Below are 19,058 nucleotides of genomic sequence, written 5' to 3' on the forward strand. Positions count from 1 at the left end.
GGGAAGCATGAGCAGAAGAAATTCAGTGCAGCAGATCATCCAGGAATGGACTCTTACAACCCAACATGAGGAGGGGGCTTTGTGTAACACAAGCACTGGATATTACTACTGCACACTAAAGCACTCATCACTGTTGAAGCACAGGTATTAATAGCCTTATTTTCATAAAGTAACTGGTCTGGGGGAAAAAGCAGGGTCTCCTTTCTAAAGTAATAGGGTTCTTTAAGCCTCAAAGTAAGAATGACAGACACCACAGGACAAGGAAGTCAAAGCAAACGACGAATCAAGTCTTGAATTTTTAGTGCAGATCTAATCTTAACAGGCCTAGGAAAATTCATATTACACCTATGCAATGTGACTTAGTGTAACAAGGCACAAGATTAATTAATTTACAGCCAGAAAAAAAGAACTTGTACATACCATTCTTCTACCTACAGTGAAAATGTAAACAAAGCTTTATTAAAAATTAATATATACAGCAACTAAAAAAGGACAATTCCTTCCATTTTCTTCCCAAAGCCTGAAGACAACAGCAAGCCACTTGCTTGAAAGACTCAAGAAATAGTGTATTTAACAGCAGAAGTCACATCATTCCCTACACACACTAGGCCTAAGAAGCATAATGAAGCTAATTACCAAGTGCTGGTCATTGAGGAGATGCACCACACGAGATGTCCAGTCTCCCATGGGAACAAGGTCAGGGGAAGTTCTGTATAAACGCAGCAAGCATAAAGCAGCACTTTGCTTCACACTATCCATAGTGTCCCTGCAAGACATACACACTGATTTAAAATACAGTGGTTAAGGCACAGCAATATCTGCAGGACAGCTTTATGCCAGGTTTCACACTGACTCAGCAGCCCTAGCCAAGCTGCATCTATTCAACAGAAGTTCACTGAAGTTTTTTTATGCTGAAGTATTTGTTCTTCTTAATTTTTCCAGTAAATTTAATTAGTCAAGTTTTCAACTATTATAAAGGCTACTAGACATACGTAATGATTCTTTACAACTTGGAGTAACATTTCACATCTTTTTATGAGAACTGGAAGTTCATCTCATCTGATCACAAGAACAAGTGTCTTCCAGGCTGACTGAAATCAGACAGCTCAGATACACATTCAGATACCTCATGAATGTGACCAAAGCTGGATCTCCTGATAGGTCCTGCAGGTCAGATAGAAATCATGAACTACTCAACAGCTTCAGCACCTACAGCTAGAATGTAAGGCGGCTGTCACCAAGCAGACAACCTCCATTCACCTTGCCATCCTTCTGCTGGCACAGAAATGGACTATTTTAAGAGTGGTATGCAACGATTCTATTTCAGAGAACTCCTTGTCACAAAGTAGCTTATTAAGCATTTTGTGGGATGCACAGACAACAGCCATAAAATGTACACAGCACTACCAGTAAAAGTTTTAAGAGGCAGCTTATAAATGTGCAATCTTGGTTAAACGTTCAGAAACCTCTATATCCTCAGTACAAGTTCAGCCCAGCTATTCTTCATGAATTTATCGGTTTTCCATGAGATCAAGTTGTACCTCAGTCAAAAACCACAAAAACCCTACACAAACCTATTCCTCCCGTCTCTAATTTATATTTAAGCCAAGAGAGCTACACTGAATTTGCAAATCTAACTGACAATGCTCATTCTGTCCCGGTCACTTAGACAGCACAGGCACACAAACATATTTCATATATATTATCTTAGAAATGCAGAAGGAATGAGACCCTGAAGAGTTATCTCAGAAAACATAAACACAGCTCAAAGTTGAAACAAGTCTGACCTGAAGGTGCTGTGCTCTGTCTGCGATAGTGACACCAAGTGAAATTTTTGGAATTTTTTAAGGTTATCTTATTAAAACTCCATGAGTCATCGCTGCAGTATTGTCTCCACTGTGCTACATGGAGAACAGCACCTGGCAAGGGCAGTGGCCTGACATTTAGAGTATTAATACAATTCTTACACCACATGTCACTTTTTATATTTATGTAAGACAGCTGCTATAAAAAGATCCATGCATATTCTAAAACATTTCATATCCGTAGGAGTTTAAATGCACTGTTTGCACTTGGACATTTTAAAGTCTCAAAATAAATTAGCCCTACAGTCATAGGTCCAACTTTACATTGGTTTAACTACAGTTTCAGACATTAGCCAGGTGTGTTTAGAAACTTTCAGCCATACCAAAGTAAGAAAGTTGGTGGTGACTGTTTGCCATTTACACAAATTGCTGTTTACATGGCTGGTAGAGGAAGTGAGAAAACTCACAAATCAATATTATCATGTTCCTTATGAAATCAGTACATTTACGTAAGAACTTCAGTTTATGACAAAATTTGTAGTATAAACATTTATTTAGGTTCATTTCTTTATTTTTTCATCAGGAGAGATAAGGAAAGTAGAACATATGCATTTCAGGGGTATTCAGTACCACAGATTTATCCAAAACAAAAATCAGATCACAACAAGGCTGTAAAAGCCTATTCAAGACACCAAAAGTCTTAATTTCCATGTAGTCTTACACTCCTACAAGCAAGGCCACACTCAGGTAAGTGAAAGCACCTGCAGCTACTGAAACAGTCATTATACTGCAAGCCCAGGGCTGCATAGCCCAAGCTATTAAGGTGCTGCAACGGAACCAAGTTGCTGAGAAGTTTACTGGTGCTGTAAGTGAAAGAGGCATGTGACACCTACCCAGCCACGAGAATTTTGGGAATTTCTCCAGCGAACGCCTCGGCCATCTCGCGGCTGCCCACGTTGGCGATGCAGTGCAGAGCGAGGCCCATGAAGGTGGGGTTCCGGCTGGCCAGGTCGTTCTTGATGGCATTGTTTATCAGGCGGATGAGCTCGCTGTTAGAGTTCACCAGCACGGAGATGAACAGATAGCCCTGGGAGTCACAACGTGGAAAATCTGTTTTAGCTGACTTCATTTAGTGTGGCATTAACAGGAAACGTGATTTCTTTGACACATACGCTTCTCTCCAATACCATATGGGCAGAAATGGCTATTTAGACAGAGAACAGGCTAGAAAGATGAAGTTAATTTAACAAAAATGAGTAAGTTCAGTGTTACCCTAACTATCTGGTGTTAAGTGTTTCCTAAGTCTATTCTGGCATATACTCAAAAGGTCATTTTAGATGAATGGGGACCAATCAAGATTTTGGCTTATTGTTCAAATACTAGTAAGTTACATGCACCTGATAAACACAACCTTACCTAGGGAGATGGAAAGAGGTATTTTGAAAATTAAAAGGTTACTTACCTTTTAATGCAAGACTCGAGGCAGTTTCTTAACAAGAGTAATAATTTTATGCAGAATGCACATTTTTTGCAACTAGTTCAAGACTCCCTGTGCACGAAGGTGTTTAGATTTCAGAATCATTCCTAGAGCCAAAATAAGGCTTTAAGCCAGGGCAGGGGGAATGAAGCAAAATTTTTTACAGACTCCATAGCTGAGGCAGGATATTAGACAGACCAGCTTATCTTTTATAGAGCCCAAGTTACTCACAATTTGTTTCTCTGTGTATCTATTGGAACTGAGCAGGTTTACAGCCTCCATGTGACCAAAGTCAATGTCATGCCCAAGCAGAAAGATGAAGAGTAGTTTGCAGACATATTTTTTCTTACTGTAACCATCCAGAGCCTTATCACCTGAAAAGCAAGAAAACAAACAACAATTAAGTCTATGCTGAGCTATTACCTGGTTACCTAGTGATAATTCCATCTACCATTACCCATATACTAAAGGATGGTGATGAAAAAATAGTCAGGAAATAATGCTATCATCTAGTCCTTGAAGTACCCTGCAGTGTCCTTACTAAGTATGTCCTTACTAAGTATGTTCTTACTAAGAGGCAGCACACCCATGTTCACTCCATTTTGATTTTCCCGCTTCAGTTAAGAGCATTTATGTCTTCTATACATGTTCTCCTCTTAAACCAATTATCAAACCTCTATCTCAATAAAAGTGTTAACATACTTTTCCAAGTGCACCACTGACAGTAGCAACAACCCCCCCATCCCCAGCAAGTTGTTTTAGAAACATCAGGTAACAATGGTCTATCCCAAGGACGCGAACAAATACATGAAAAGAAAATACCATGAGAACTTTAAAGGTTTTGTAAAATGACAAGTATTCACAAGTGTTCCAGTTTTAGAAGAAAAATGCACCATAAATAGGTTTGGCCATATGTTGCAGTACTGCTGATTTTAGAAGTTTGCAGATGCAACATGGAGCAGTGCAGCTTCCAGTCCATTGGGAGACCAGTGCTTTTCCTAAAGGGAAGAGCTGCATATGAACGTAACTCCGTGTTACATTCTCTTCCTACCTCAAATCGGGAAATAAAGGGGTATCCAGTAAATCAGACTGCTGGCTAGTTCAGTCAGGGTACCAAAATTCTGATATATACTGCTGCCTAAAGGGCTATATAAGCTACTCTGCCTCAGCATTCTGGGCCCAGAATAACTGATCTGTCACATCAAGTGTCTATTCCTTAGTGATGGGCAAGTTCAGCCAGAACAGCACTGCATACACTAAAGCCTCAGTAAGATATCCCTTACTCATTGCCCTTGCCAATAAAAGCTCTAAGCTGTCTTTTTATTTTATATTTAGCCGCCTATTACATAAATTTGAAGTTAAAAAAGAATCTTAACAGTACAGAAGTTGCTCCTTCCTTCTCATGAACTGATACAGAGGCACACTGAATTTGCCAGACTACATGAATCTACAGCTCCCCTGGATTTCACACCACATTCACTGACTGGATAGAAACCAAGGAACCCTTACCACTACTAAATTAAGAGTTAGTGAAGGAATGAAGACTAATATCTGTGTTTGAAGACATGTAACAGTGAACCAACAGAAAGCATACTGCCCCACTTAAGTACACAATACTAAAGGGTTAGGTCTACAGGCTGCAACTATGCATTCTGGGGTTTGCTTTCTATTTCAACCCTAAAAAATTCTTCTACTTAATCTTATTTAAATTGTAATAAATTTAAGCAAATCGCTGCTATTTTAATGCAGACAATGATACCCTTCTAATTTGGGTTTTTAGGCACCTGTTGATTTTTTTTAACTGGCACAGACAGTGCACCAGTTGCCAACAAAAAGCTTCACCTTAAAGCTATTTTTATGTTGAGCAAAGAGGAGTCATCTTCAGGTCCACACTACAGAAGCCAATATATGTCACATTTTACTTCAATACAGGAAGCTGCACTACTGAAAATATCCATGGCAGTGAAATCCTGCTATACTGGATCCTGTCAAAATCCTCTGACAACAGCCAGCTCTGCAGAAAGCGGCCTAAAGACATGTTTTCTTAAGTCATTTTTACAGTTTGCTGCCATAAGGCTCTTTTCCTGCTGAGTCAGCAAACAAATGTAGGGAATTTTGTTTTCCTAGACATCAGGATTACTGTCAGAAGAACCAGAGTGAAACATCCAGTGGGAAATATTTTTCCGCTTCTTTGGAAGGAATTTGGCCCAGAGGAAAGAGAAGATAATCAACCATGTCTGCCCATCTGCTGTGACCTTCAAACTATGGAGTAAGCAGCAATGGAGCATTCTGCATAAATACTTCCTGTTATACTATTTTCCCAATAAAATGGCACTCAAGCAGAAACGTCTTCCTATTCCATCATGGCAGATCAAAGATGCCTTTCCTTGGGAGAAGCAAGGAAAAAAAAAAAAACAAAACAAAACACAGGAAAAGGCAGGGACAGCATTAGTTTTCTAGTATTTTTTCAGCTGCTTAGGAAGAGTTTCTACAAACTCTTAAGATTTGATTTGAATTGGTCACGTACATGAGATCTAGAAGGAAAAGAAATAATCAGTGAATAAACCAGTGGGGCTTTACATTACCTAGCAACAAAAACCATTCCAACTCCTGACAAGCCACCTGTTCTAGGGGACCAGTGAAAGGAATGGTGATGATCAATACCATTAACAGATACTATTATGATTCACGGAAGGGGACACTAAATGAGTTGAATCCATTTTAGTCAGCCTAACTCTAGTGGGCAAGCTCCACATAATTGAGGACTTACTATGGTATTAGATAGCATTAATATCATCAGTTGCTTCTCTGGAATTCAGATACACCAAAAGTCATCAGAAAGCAGCTTTCACGTGAACTTTTACTGCAAGTGAAGAGACCCCAACCGGTCTCCAAGACCAAATACCCAGCAGGTCAAGAGGCTGAACTGCAGCTGCCTGTTAGTAGTGTATAATCCATCGGCAATATACAGAAGTTAGAAGTATCAAATCTAATCTCTTATATTCTCAAATGACTGGTGATATCAGAAGGGAAGAGGGAGTACAAAATGCTGCAACCCAACAGCTTAACGAAGAACATAAGCGGATGAAAATATGTATACTTTGAATCACACCAACTTTCACAACAAACTGTTGGTCAGTTTGGCAATTCCTTTTTTAGGTTTAGGACCCAGCTATTTAAAACATTATATCCTTCCAAGATACCAGTATTTTAAGAGCACAGATTAGCAAGAGCCTTGGATCTCAGAGTATTTGAAGAATTTTTGATAGAAGCTACGCCATGCAACCAAGCACAAAACATAACACCATCCTACTAACAAGCAGCTTCCTTCTCCACCATGTGGTATCAAAGAAAAGTATTGTAAAATCAGTACCTGAAACACCTTTTCTGAAGACAATACTACACTGACTGCTTTCAAAAGCTCCTGTTCCTTACACACAGATCTGAAGGCCGTGTGACAGCTCTCAGGCAAGCTTATAAACTCGGCAAATTAAAATTACTACAGCTCTTCTTCAATATCTTATTAGTTCCCAGCAATAACAGAATATTGGGGGGGTTAAAATTTTTATTATTTAATTATCTAAGCAATTTGAAAAAAGAGCACTTCAAAGGTCTGACAATAGTTGTCTAACTCCACCTGTGTTTTGAAGAAGTCTGTGACTCAGATTCTTATTGAAATTTTAACTATTCCTCTCCCTTCTCCGTTGCATTTACAAAGAGTTCTGAAGGTTCTATTTTAAACATTAACAAGTCTCATTGCTTAAGTATGTGCCAAAATAGTACAGCTTCCCCCAGTCCCAAGCAAACATCCGAACAAGAGCAGAAGGAAATGTCACATGTTCTGTTATCTTTATTGCAATACACAATCATTTCTTTTAACTCAGCTCATTTCCAAATGCTTTCGGGAACATTTGCAAGTGCTGCAAATCAAGTCAGCAGAAACAGGAAGGATTCACAATACATGTCAGCAGGTTTTGAGCACAGTGGGCATTTCAAAGGCTACTTGCTCTTCCTGAAAATTTTATTAATTATTTTACTAAGAAAAATTAGGCTGTTTAACACTGACTACTATTAAAAAATAATTACTACTTCCAAATTTCTGTGTTTCACCTCCTTAGCATTTCAACACAGAAGTTTTGGGTTTCACTGCTCATACGTATCTTTCACACAGCCCCCAGAAAAGAAAGAAGTAGGGCAAGAAAGTATTGTAAGACCCTTGGGTTCTCAGGCAGCAGCTTCCAGCTCTAGTTTGGAACATAAGTTAAAAATCAGCACCTGCTTTTCAATCTAACTCAGTGTACTTAAAAGCCAGTGTGCTGCACTGTTACTGAGCCTGCTACCAGCAAGAGGGGTCAGGAAAGCAGTTTAGTCCTTGGGATGTTCACTGGGGGTAGATAAGGAAGCCTGACAAGCCTAATCTCACTAGCTTTCACATGGCTGATTGCTGCCTTAGAATCTTAGCTTTTAAAACCACAGTAATGACTTTTGCAAAACAGAATGGAAAACATTGTTTCCTTGCTTCCTTCCTACACTGACACTGACCTCTGTTCACGCAGCTGGCAGCAAGCCAGGGATATACTGTATCAGAAGGCCACTACTTAGCTTAGAGGCTAAGGAAACTAAATTCGATTTTTATGAATGTAGCTACACTTGGGAGACAAGATGCGTATTTCTTTAGAAGTGACAGTCCAAGCCCTCTACGTCAAACGCTGCATATTTGTGCCAAACAACCCATACAAATCTATAAACTAGTATTTCTTTACCATACTACTAGCACCAGAATAAAGATCAGCCCTACAACTCAGGTCATATTTGATGCCTGATTTTACTTCCAAAAATGTAGGATGTCACTCAAGACACTTTATGATTTTAGTGTGTGATTGCCTTCACACGTGATCAGAAGACAGTGTGACTAAGAAAGCCCACCTTAAATGTATTAAGCCTGTGCTTTCACAGCCTGCCAGGAAAGCAATTTACTGTGACACAGTTTAAGTTTAAAACAGGTATTTAGAGCCTTATCTTAACTTCCTCCAAAGGGTCACCGTGTATTTTGGGAAAATAAAGATTTGCTCAAATATGGAAAAACAAGTCAGAAAAAAAAAAAAAAAAAAAAAAAAAAAAAAAAAAAAAAAAAAAAAAGCAATGATTAACAACTGACATTGGGGGACTTCTGCAACAGCAAAAAGAAGGTATACAAGCATGTCTGAAATCTAGCAGCCACTCTTGTAACACAAACCCTACTAAACAATCAGAACAAAACTAAATTCTAATGCCAGAGCAGGAAGAAAAGAAAAAGCCTGAATCAAGCAGAGAACAAAGTTCCTCTGACTGCGGAAACAGCTTACAGATTTGTGGGCAGCTTCATTAATATACAAATTCTGGTTTGAGAGATCAAAGTGATATAACAATTTAATAAACCAGATATTTCTTCACTCCCAAAGCAGTTACTGCTCTGACACTGAGACCTCCAGTTTGGTTCAAGCGTGGGAGCAAAATGAGCTTACAGTCTGAACATGTAAAACAAAAGGAATAGCATCTCTGCACACTTTACTCCTACAACTTCCCCTTTATCACACTGGTGTAGTTTCTCTCTACTACATTCTTCTTATCTCAGTTAATGCAGAAGCATTTAAAGCAACCGTCAAGGACACAGTGACCTCAGCAATGGAGCTTCCTCACGCTTAGAGAAGAGACACAGTCAACTTAAATATAGAGATTCTAAATTCCTGCTGAGCTTGGTGTACAAAAGCTGGATCAGAACCCAAAGCCACAGCACAAGTTCCATCAGTTCAAGGAAAGTGTTGCTTGTCCAGAGATTTGCAGCCTCATCCCAGCCTGTTAAATATAAGGGTATTTTAAACAGCAAGGCAGGTATTGGGCTTGACAGCTACTTGCACACTAGAACAAGAGCAGAAATATTGAGGCTCTGTCTGCAACAGTGTAAGAATACACTTTGCAACTTACACGGGGTGGTCATCCAGATACTGTGACAGTGTGTGCTCAAGCATACAAAGGCACAGAGGTAGAGCAGACTCCTACACTGGTGTCAAGCAAGAATTTCTCTGTCAAGAGGTTTTGTTTCTTGGACCTTTCCCTGATTACAGCCATGCAGCCAGTCCGAAAGCTGCATCTCTGGCCAGGTAGGGCCAGTAATTCAGGGCATCAGTATTCACCACAGTTATCTAGCAAGGGACTTCATCTTAAGTTCACCATCACATGTTTGTCTTAATTCAAGTTATTTTAAAACATTTTAAGGTCAGAGCTACATGAAAAGAAACTGGGCTAAACTGAGTAAGCTCCACTTGAGAACAAAATGCATATGAAGGTCTTTTATTTTTTATGTAGCCCTTCTGCAAGGAAGAACCACACAGCATGAAGTTCATGTGGGATTCCTACAGCAGTAAGATAACACAGCTATCAGCTCCTCACACTCTGAAGGCCTCAAGCAGTTACACAGCAAGTTGTCTAAAGGCAACTTGTTCCAAACTGTGACATTTATGTTTTTGCTCAGGCTTCACCAAGTTTTTGTCTCCAGGTAATTAAAATTTTCCACGCAAAATCCATACATATTTAGTAATAAACCACTATGAAGATCAGCTACAAGAAGGTTTAGCCGTCTTCCACTCCACCTACTGAATGAGCATATACTCACATTTATTCAAAACTATTTAAATAGTGTTTAAAGGATGCTACACAAGGTATGCAGGCTAAAGTTACGACACTACTTTGCTGAAAGCATCGCTACTCTCTGATCACCGCCGGATTTTTCTACACAGCCAGAGATTCCCATGATAGTTTCTCCCCTGCTTCATGAGTAAGCAGAGAAGAATTAACTGTTCATGTACTTCTACCTATTTTTCTAAGAGAAAAATGTAAACACAAAGGCATGTGATGGCTCCTAATTTAGAAGAATTTCTTGAGTATCTTGCACTGTGGTTAACTTTTCCCTTCTAAGCTGTTGATGACACTCAGGTTTCTAAAGGTCTCCATACACTTTTAAGAGACATACCACTTAAAATGTAGCCACAGATCATACAAAGCTCAGGAAAGTTATTTGTTAATGCATTGAGCATTCCAAACAGATATGCTAATCTAAGCCAGGATAACCAACTAAGGTAATTGAATTCACTACAAATCCAGCAGATTCTGAAGGCACATACGTGATCTCCTCATTGCAATGCCTTATCTAACTACAGACACTGCCCCATGACTATTTAAACAGAACTTGCCACAGCCACTACTGTTACAACTCCATTTAAAAACTTCTCAATTACCCCTCAGAATCTTTAAATTTTGAAACCACATACACAACCAGAATACAGCTAACAGCAAGATTTTTACCTTGTGTTGTTTAAAAGTTAATTGCTGCCTCTCGGAATTAGTTACTGCATAACCTCTGTTTCATATGAATAATTTGCACTGCTGTTGCTTGTGGGAAAGACGTGTAGCCTCAGCAACTACACATTTTAATCTTAATTCTGCTAGAAGACAAGATAACCCATTATTTCCATAAAGGGCTCAGGGCTGAAGAGGGGGGGAAGGAGAAAAGTTTAAACAGATGCTGTTTTACTGGAAATAATCCTGTCCACCCATATTCCTTCAAACTATTCACAGCCCCAGCTTTCTGGAAGCAAGCAGGCTGAATAGTCACGTGGTTAGGAGACCAAGTATTAGAAACAGTTTGTGACCAGTAGCCGAATTCTTTGGTAGAGGAGGGAGTTTGCTTCTGTTATGGTCAAGAATTACAGGACTGTCTGAAGGTTCTGTACTTAAGAGAACATTTTCAACAGTTATTCTAACAGACTGCTCTAGCATTTTGCTTGAGTCAGCAGTCGACAAAAGTCCAAGCATGCAAAAGCAAAACCCCATAAAAGAATGTCATATGGAAATATATTTAGTGCAGTATGTCACTTACCTTTAAATTTTGACCGAATGTTTGCTAGCTCTTTATTTATCCTCTTTATCTCCGCCTCTTTACTTTTGCCTGAAATGACAAGAACACTGATCAGCACACAGTGCTTTGGACATCCCTCTGCCACCCAAAGCATCTTTTCACCCAAACAGAAACACACATTTGTGAAAACACAAACATCAGGAGGAGCTATTACTCTCCATTTCCATCCCTGGGACTAAAGGCAGAGGTAACTTAAGCATCACTTTATATAGGAATTTGAGAAGCTCTAAGGACATCCCTGTTTCAAGAACCTTTGCAGACTTTAGACAGTGTCACTTGCACACAACCTGAGATGCCACTGCTACTGACTTTCACAAATGCTCCAGTTCTTCTGTCCCTGAAACTGCCCAGAGAAAAGTGAATTTACTTCCTAAGTGATTACTCAGTTGACAGTGCTTTGAAGGAGTGAGTCTCCTAAGCACAATCTTACAAACAAGCAGCTCATGTTATTCCTGCCTTAAGGACAAGCCAATTTATTGTTTCTCTGTAGAACGGTCATTCAGTTCAACAGCTTTAAAAACATTCTTAACAGATTGAAGAGGAAATGCAGTAAACTCACAAGGAGTCCAAAGACTCAAGACCTCAAAGAGTTAGGATACATGTTCAGAGTTCCAGTGTACCTCATCAAAGTAATTTGAAAACCAAAAATATTTAAAATTCACACCTTATTAGATGACTTGGCAATCTCATGCTTCTCAGCACCATCAGTATTTCATATCAACTTTTGATTCCAAGAATAGGTATTGGGATTTCTAGCACCAATTTCAGTTTACATAGAGAAACATCTGCAGTTTAAATTCTGATAATGCAAACTTTTTCAAGTAATATTTGCATTGTCCAAACCAAACCAGCTTATTACTCTTCAGCATTTTAGTTTTTGGTGACTGAGATTCTACAGACATCTGGGTCCATTGTCTCCTACATGAGTAGGAGCACAGAAGGGTAAAACAGCCAGCTCGGGCACTGTGATCAGCTGCCTGTCATTTGAGACAAGCAAGCGAAGTACATTTCAGCAATGCAGAACTGGCCATTTAGTTCTGTTGTTAATTCAGACCTGTACCTACTGAAACTTTCAACAAGTCTAAAACTTTTGTACATTTTCCAAAAGGTTCAAGCAGTTTCAAGTATTCCAAACATCAACTAGCAGCAGCAGATGACAGCTTCTTTCCCTCTTCATCACATATATTTGCTACAAGGCTGTGACTAAAAGTCTCCTAGCCCTGGTTCGAAACGGTCCAACCTTATGAGTTGTGGGGATCACATGCCCTGCACTCACAGCACACATTTCCTCACACCGCTGGGATCACAGCTACAGCCATGAACGTGCAAGTAGGGGATGTGACAAGGCTTGAAGAGCTGATCATGACCAGCATTCCAAAGCACCTCCAATCTGACCCCTTTCTTCAATAGAAACATCTCACAGTATTTAAATATACATTTGCCTGTCCAAAAGCTGGTGTCACCCTTGGGGGATCTTACAGCTGGCCCTATGAAAGGTGACTAAGTAACTCAAGGAAACAAATGCCTCAGGATATTTTAAGAGCAAAGTATAAGGGAATCCCTTGCCAAGTACAAATAAATCTAGATTTTGTAATTTCTTAACTTAGACTCAAAAAAATAAACTGAAGTCAAGCACTTCTGAAACCAACTCTTGCTTAAGATGCAGAGAATAGGTTTGTATTATCTGCCTCTAACAATGGCCACAAGAGAACAGACACAGAGCAGCCACAGCACACTATAAATGGAAACGTTAGACCCAAAATAAAAGCAACTACTTCAGTTTGCCTTGTCCTTTTAACAAAATACCTACAGACCCCACATATTCGCCTAAAATGGATTTTTTTCTATTCTACAACAGTGTTTTGTAAGGGCCGCTGCTCAAAAGACTGAAATGCAGAGGGCCCTGGCAGGCACTCCACAGGGCCAGAAGCAGCCCTCAATTTCAGAGCTCAATAATTTACAATACCTGTTCTGAAACAAATTGTAGTTGTTATCTGTATGCACCCTGATTTCCAGATAAAGCAGAAGATAATGTCCACAGTTACAATGTGACCTAGAAATTCCAATTAACTTCTAAAATGACAAAGCTAGAGAACACAGTATAGCACCCTCAGTTAATGAAGATCGATCTGTTGGAATCACAAAGTTTAACCAGTTTTCACTAATATATCATGCACCACATTATGAATTTTGTTCTAATTTAACTTGTCAACCTAAAGAAAACTGGTTTTAAAGTAGTAACACTATTTATTGTGCAAATGAGCTCCAAGTCATACAATCTAAGACCGGAAGTGTCTTCCTTTATAGATTTTAGATTTGTTTTAACTGGATTATTTGTCCTGTGCACACAGCAGAGACACTCAAGTGTTTGCTCCTGGGGCACTTGCCAGCATTAGGAGTTCATTACTAGACTGAAGCAAGTAGTTTGCTCCGGGTCCACCCTCTGAGAACAGGGGCCACAGTAACACACCCAAAAGGATGCAAATGTTTATGTAAATAAAAAGCACCCCAATTTCGTAAGCTATTTCTTTTTAAAGACTTGAAAACATTTCCCTTATTTTCAGCCATACATCTGCTTCTGATGAAAAACTGAATCTTCTAAAGCTATTAGTTTATTTCTCTTTCACCCTGAGAAGAGCACATCTCATTAAGACACAACCACAAAGTCTGGAGATTTTGTCCTTCATTTACATTAACAGGGCAGAGAATATAAACCTCAGTCTGGGACACTGCTAGCCTGAGTAGGATATTCAGTTATTTAAATTTAGAAAGTAGGTCTTTGCTCTGTATTTTTAACTTATGTTTGTAAGGAAAGTGAATTGCAATATTTACTTTGAATTATTAGCAATTGTTTCTCCAACTTCAGCAAGTGTAATAATCACAATTTTAAAATGTTAAAAATGGGATGAGGAAAGAGAAACAGCAATACGTATCAGCTAGCTTTTCTTATCCCAAGATGAAATCAAGGCCATCTTTTACTTTTTTAAAACCATCAAAACCTCCTGTCAAACCTTTCAAGCAGCATTATTTACCTGCTACAGTCATAGATTACCAGTTACTGCTAGAAATCGGGTTCTTTGTGTCCTAAGCAAGCCACAGAGCATTAAGCAAAGCCTGACTAAAATACTTCAGGAATTTGTGAAGTCAGCACCTTTGGAAGAAATAGTCTGCAGGCTCAGCAACACAAACATGGAAATCCCACCCCCATGCACACAGCTGTAGCAATGAGATGACAGGAACACCCAGAGTCACATCTGAAGGTTTATTCTCTCAAATTTTAAATCTTGCTTAGCAGATGAACAAAAGCCTTTTTCGAATAATTCCTTCAGGCTGTTCTATTTTGAAGGCAGTATATGATCTCACCCAGACTGTGACCAAAGATAATAAACATAGCAACTAGCAGGTGATAAAAAGTTTAACTCCATATACTGGAGATCACATTGAACAATTGAGTTTTCACCTTATTACTAATGAATGCAAGCCTGCAATTGTAGTTTTAAAGAACAGCATCAGCACATCAAGTGTTAAATGTCACTGAGGGCAATCACACAATGCTGAGGACAATTCACAAGTTAAAGCCAGGCTGAAATATCTAACCCCAAATTTCTTCAACTCCAGCAGTTATAATGTATGGTAACCTGATACAAACATGATCAACTGCTTATATTAGAGGATGAAAAAGCAAAACAAAATCTCACAGAGGAAGGCAGCTTCCATTGTAAAGGACAAAAGAGAACAGAAGTATCATAAACCAAGGACCAATTTCTAGCTAGATCTTCTGTCCCACTAAGTGTGGAAGGGAGGGCACAGTTAAAATGTGTCTGATTAACTGAGAAGTTTTCATCACATTACTCTGACTTGCCAACACTCACTGAAGAATTTCTACATGCATATTTTATTTTTACCATCACTAGAAACACTCAAGCAGTCTCTAGGACAGTAAAAAGGAAGACGATGAGAGCTGAAGGAATGCTATGCTGCAGGAATAGAGGCTTACACTTCAGAGCTAACAAAAGCAATTGCTCTGCCACACTTTCAGGCTGTTACACAGCTCTCAGTCTCATGAAATTATCAGAGCTGTACACCAAGAAAATGTTCTGTAACAGAATTGGGTAAAATCAACAGAATTACGGACAAAGACCCTCTAACCAGTTGAAGTTAGAAAGTGGTATATTTATTTTCAACGTCATCAGGCAGCACGGGAGTCACCTCCTGGAGTCATGCCTGCAAATTACAAGGTTCTTTACCCTCTATTTATTTCTTAAAGTCTTACACACTCTAAATGCTTATTCATAAGCATAATCCCAGCACCTCCCCCTCCATGCTTTGTGTTAAAATGAGGTTAAAAGTCCTTCACACGCGCACAGCTCATCTCTTGAATTGGGTCAGTGGTCTTGAGGGATGAAGTCAGAAGTCTCCATCACAATGACCTTTCTACCTTCTTACTGCTGGCAGGCTTTCATGACCTTTTGGCACAATCCAATCCCTCCTGCTTTGTGATCAGCTAGTATTGAGTCCAGGTGCAGGTCCTGGTCCCATTGGTTTCCATTTGTTACCATGATGGTCCATCTATTTCATTTCCTTCTATAAACACAACTAAAACAAGCACATAATAGCAAGCAATACATTATCTAGCTCTAGCTTAAGCATCTAATAATCATTAACTTATCTTTTGTTTTTCCTAACTTGCATCCTAATCAATATAAATTGCTTCTAACCCTTGGCTAAAATCTTAACTCTTTAAAACCATGATTCATAACCACACCATTCAGCTTGGAGAGGCTTTAATAAAGGTCATGTCACGTGTACAGACTGCTGGGTAGGACAGTAGTTAAGCCAGAGAACAAGAAGATTATGTTCTGTAAGAGTTCAGGCCATATCCTTCTCACTTTCACTTATTCAGACTTTTACCATTTTAACAAACTATCATTAAGTATCCCTACTAAGTTACTAAAAGAGGGGAGTGCAAGTCAGTAAGCTTTGGGTTGCTGTTTTGCTGCAAAGACATGTAGTGTTTGTAGCCTTACAGCCCTCGTGTACAAGTGCTGCTCATCTTCTCCAAGATGAGTACTGAGCACACAGGTATCCAGGCATAATACGGTCCAAGGTGCTTATGGGTGATCACTTCATATTTGGCAGTTTGTCAGGCTTCAGACTCCATCATGCTGCCTACTGCCTTCCTTAGACAAGGTAAATTTAGTCTGCAGAGCAGTATTATCTTTAATTACCATCTTGTTTAACAAAGATAGAGTAGGGAACATCGTAAGTCATGCAGCTCATCAAAGAACCAGTTACTATTCTTGTATTTCCCAGTAATCCAGGCTACAGTACTGCATAAATACACCTCCATTCCTCTGTTTGGAGTTACAACCTAAAGAATTATAACCTAAAGAATGAGAAAGCAGAATTTACAGGAAAGCCATTTGTTGTGTCCATTCATTTGAAAAGAGCACCTGACATATCTTAATAGTAACCTGGAAGCAGGGTTGCAAGGTTAAGTAAGTGCTTCAAGGTTAGAATTAGTGGGTTGCTTTGGTTCACTCAGACAGTGACCTGCTCCATTAGGATTAACTTGTCGCTATACTAAATGCAGACTGTTTAAGGCAAGTTTGAGGCAATCAACCCACCTGTGCCTTAGAACTGCTACTAGTTCTTAACTTTCATACAAACCACTTGATGTATTTCTGACCAAGCCGACACATTTCTTTCCCGAAGGAACTGAGGAGCGTTTTTTCTATCAGCAGTTACACAAACACTGAGCAGAGTAGATTTCTGCAGGCAAGGCCTTGACACACAGGCATACTGTCAACATTTAAAGCAACAAATAAATAAATCACTTCACAAAAGTTTGGATGTTAGCACTCATCTGGCACCAATCTACTTAAGGCCAGCAGTCAGTGTTATTGAGGCCAGCCAATAATTTGTTTTGAATTTATGTCCAGTGAGAACTGCTACACTGTGTTAGACCTCTTAGCCTTACCTGCCTTATGGCCGTCTGACAATTTTTCATTACAGATGCACCACTGCTGGCATAAACTATAAAGCAGAGGGTAGGAGGCTCTGTTAGCACAAGGAAAAAGCATGCCATAATTCTGTCATGCTCCTTGAAGGCCAGTAACAGTGTGACTTTTTGTGGGGCTATCATAGGACTAATATAAAATGAACCCTGTTCACATTCAAACAGGCCTTGAAGAGAGGGGACAAGTCTACTTTTCTGTTTAGGAGAGAGAATACAAGTACTACCAAGGTTAATAGCAGGAACTTCTCTGAATTCCTTAATGGCTAGGAACATTTACTTAGGAAGAACACAGTTCTTACACAAAAGATAAATTCTCAATTTTAAAGGTGATATTGGACATCTTCCCTGAGAGCTTAGAGTCATTGTTTTCCAAACATAAGAATGTTTCCGGTTATGTTTACCTTAGCCTTACACTAGGAGCATGCAAGCTGATTGGCCACTTCAGTGGGAGAGACAGCACAGCCAAACTGCTACCCAGCTTCCCTTCAGCAAAACACTGATAGTTTGAGAGTCAGTTTGATCCAAGGCTACGCTTCTTAAGAGACTGCTACAGACAGTTCCTAAACACTGCCCTCACCCTGGCGTACACATCCCTGCTGCGACCTTGTATTGCTGCAGGTCAGTTTGGGAGCCAAACAGCCAAAAACGAGACGGGTTTATCCAAAGGCTGTCAAGGCCAGCTTTACCACAAGTGATAGTGCCAGAAGAAGACGTGACCAGGTACAGAGCAAGCTCACCCATTCACTGTCTAAACACACTTTAGTTGGCATAAAGCAATCAAATGACCCAGTTGCCTTTTCTATTGCTAAAACAGCCTGCAAGCATGATGCAAAGACTACACTACATTCTTGAACCCTGCTGTCAGGGAACAGAGAAAGAACGTGATTGACAGATACAGAAAATCAAAACAAATACTAGTGTCTCTAGTGTAAAAATGGTAGAGATAGAGAAAAATATGCATGTAAGGATAATCAGTGATTCTTGCCTTTGTGAAAGAGCTCTTATAATACTTACTCATATCAGTAAATTAAACCACTACTTTTACCTGCCAGCAGGACAGATACTCATGTTACAGCTCTGGAGGATAGATTAGCCATTTGCTATGCAGACCATGATCTTCATGAAGTAAAACACCAAATCCATCCTCCAGCTCCCCCTAATCTCTCATTTGGCTCTTTAGTACAGCAGGGAAGAGGGCAAAAGAAAGGCAGACAGGTTGCATAGTGGCCTGTTTGCCCACCCTCACATTGCCAGTCTGTCTACATAAACTCCTTCACTTGGTTAATCTAGGGTGCTACAATAGAGGTGCAAGCTCCAGCTCCACCTGAGTACGTCTGAAGGAGCTTGTCAGTGCTATTGTTCACAAATTCACTGCACAACTAATCCAAAGACACTACAGTAAAATACTGAACACCTTTACAAAATGCTAGTATGGCTTCACTTTTGTTCACAAATCAACCTGTTCAAGGCTGCAGAACAAGAAGCTTTCTGTTTACTGACGTGTTAATCTCCTGTTATGAACAAAACCAGGAGTGCGTGTTGCCCTTCCACAAGACCTGTTTGATCAAAAGGAAGATGTGCCTGTCTGTCATGTTGAAGATCATGAATGGCACAAAGGCAGTTTAGGAGTGTTGTGCCTTGGGACATCCTGCTATGATTAGATATCTAAAGACAGAGAGCAGTGACCTACTGATATTTTAAAACTTTGTAGAGTACGCTTTCTAATATTCTGCACAGTAAGTGAACTACTATCCACAGAACTGACTTCTTCCTCCACTATGCCACTAGAGATTTGCCTCTGTA

The 19,058-nt window shown here is 39.6% G+C and overlaps 1 protein-coding gene across 4 annotated transcripts in view; it reads right to left on the reverse strand.

The window, feature by feature from the left end:
• Positions 1–19,058, reverse strand: part of AP2A2 (adaptor related protein complex 2 subunit alpha 2) — a 45,659-nt gene that overhangs the window by 20,162 nt on the left and 6,439 nt on the right. For all 4 annotated transcript variants that reach the window (XM_066187747.1, XM_066187748.1, XM_066187746.1 and 1 more), the window contains exons 2-5: positions 11,198–11,266; positions 3,514–3,656; positions 2,699–2,892; positions 637–766 (exon numbers count right to left, since the gene is read on the reverse strand). In XM_066187747.1, coding sequence (XP_066043844.1) covers positions 637–766; positions 2,699–2,892; positions 3,514–3,656; positions 11,198–11,266 — 536 coding nt within the window. The remainder of the gene's footprint in view (positions 1–636; positions 767–2,698; positions 2,893–3,513; positions 3,657–11,197; positions 11,267–19,058) is intronic.

Source organism: Chamaea fasciata, unplaced genomic scaffold (assembly GCF_029207755.1).
Source record: "Chamaea fasciata isolate MVZ Bird 193981 ecotype frontalis unplaced genomic scaffold, bChaFas1.0.hap1 SCAF_7, whole genome shotgun sequence".
Taxonomy (NCBI): Eukaryota; Metazoa; Chordata; class Aves; order Passeriformes; family Sylviidae; genus Chamaea; species Chamaea fasciata.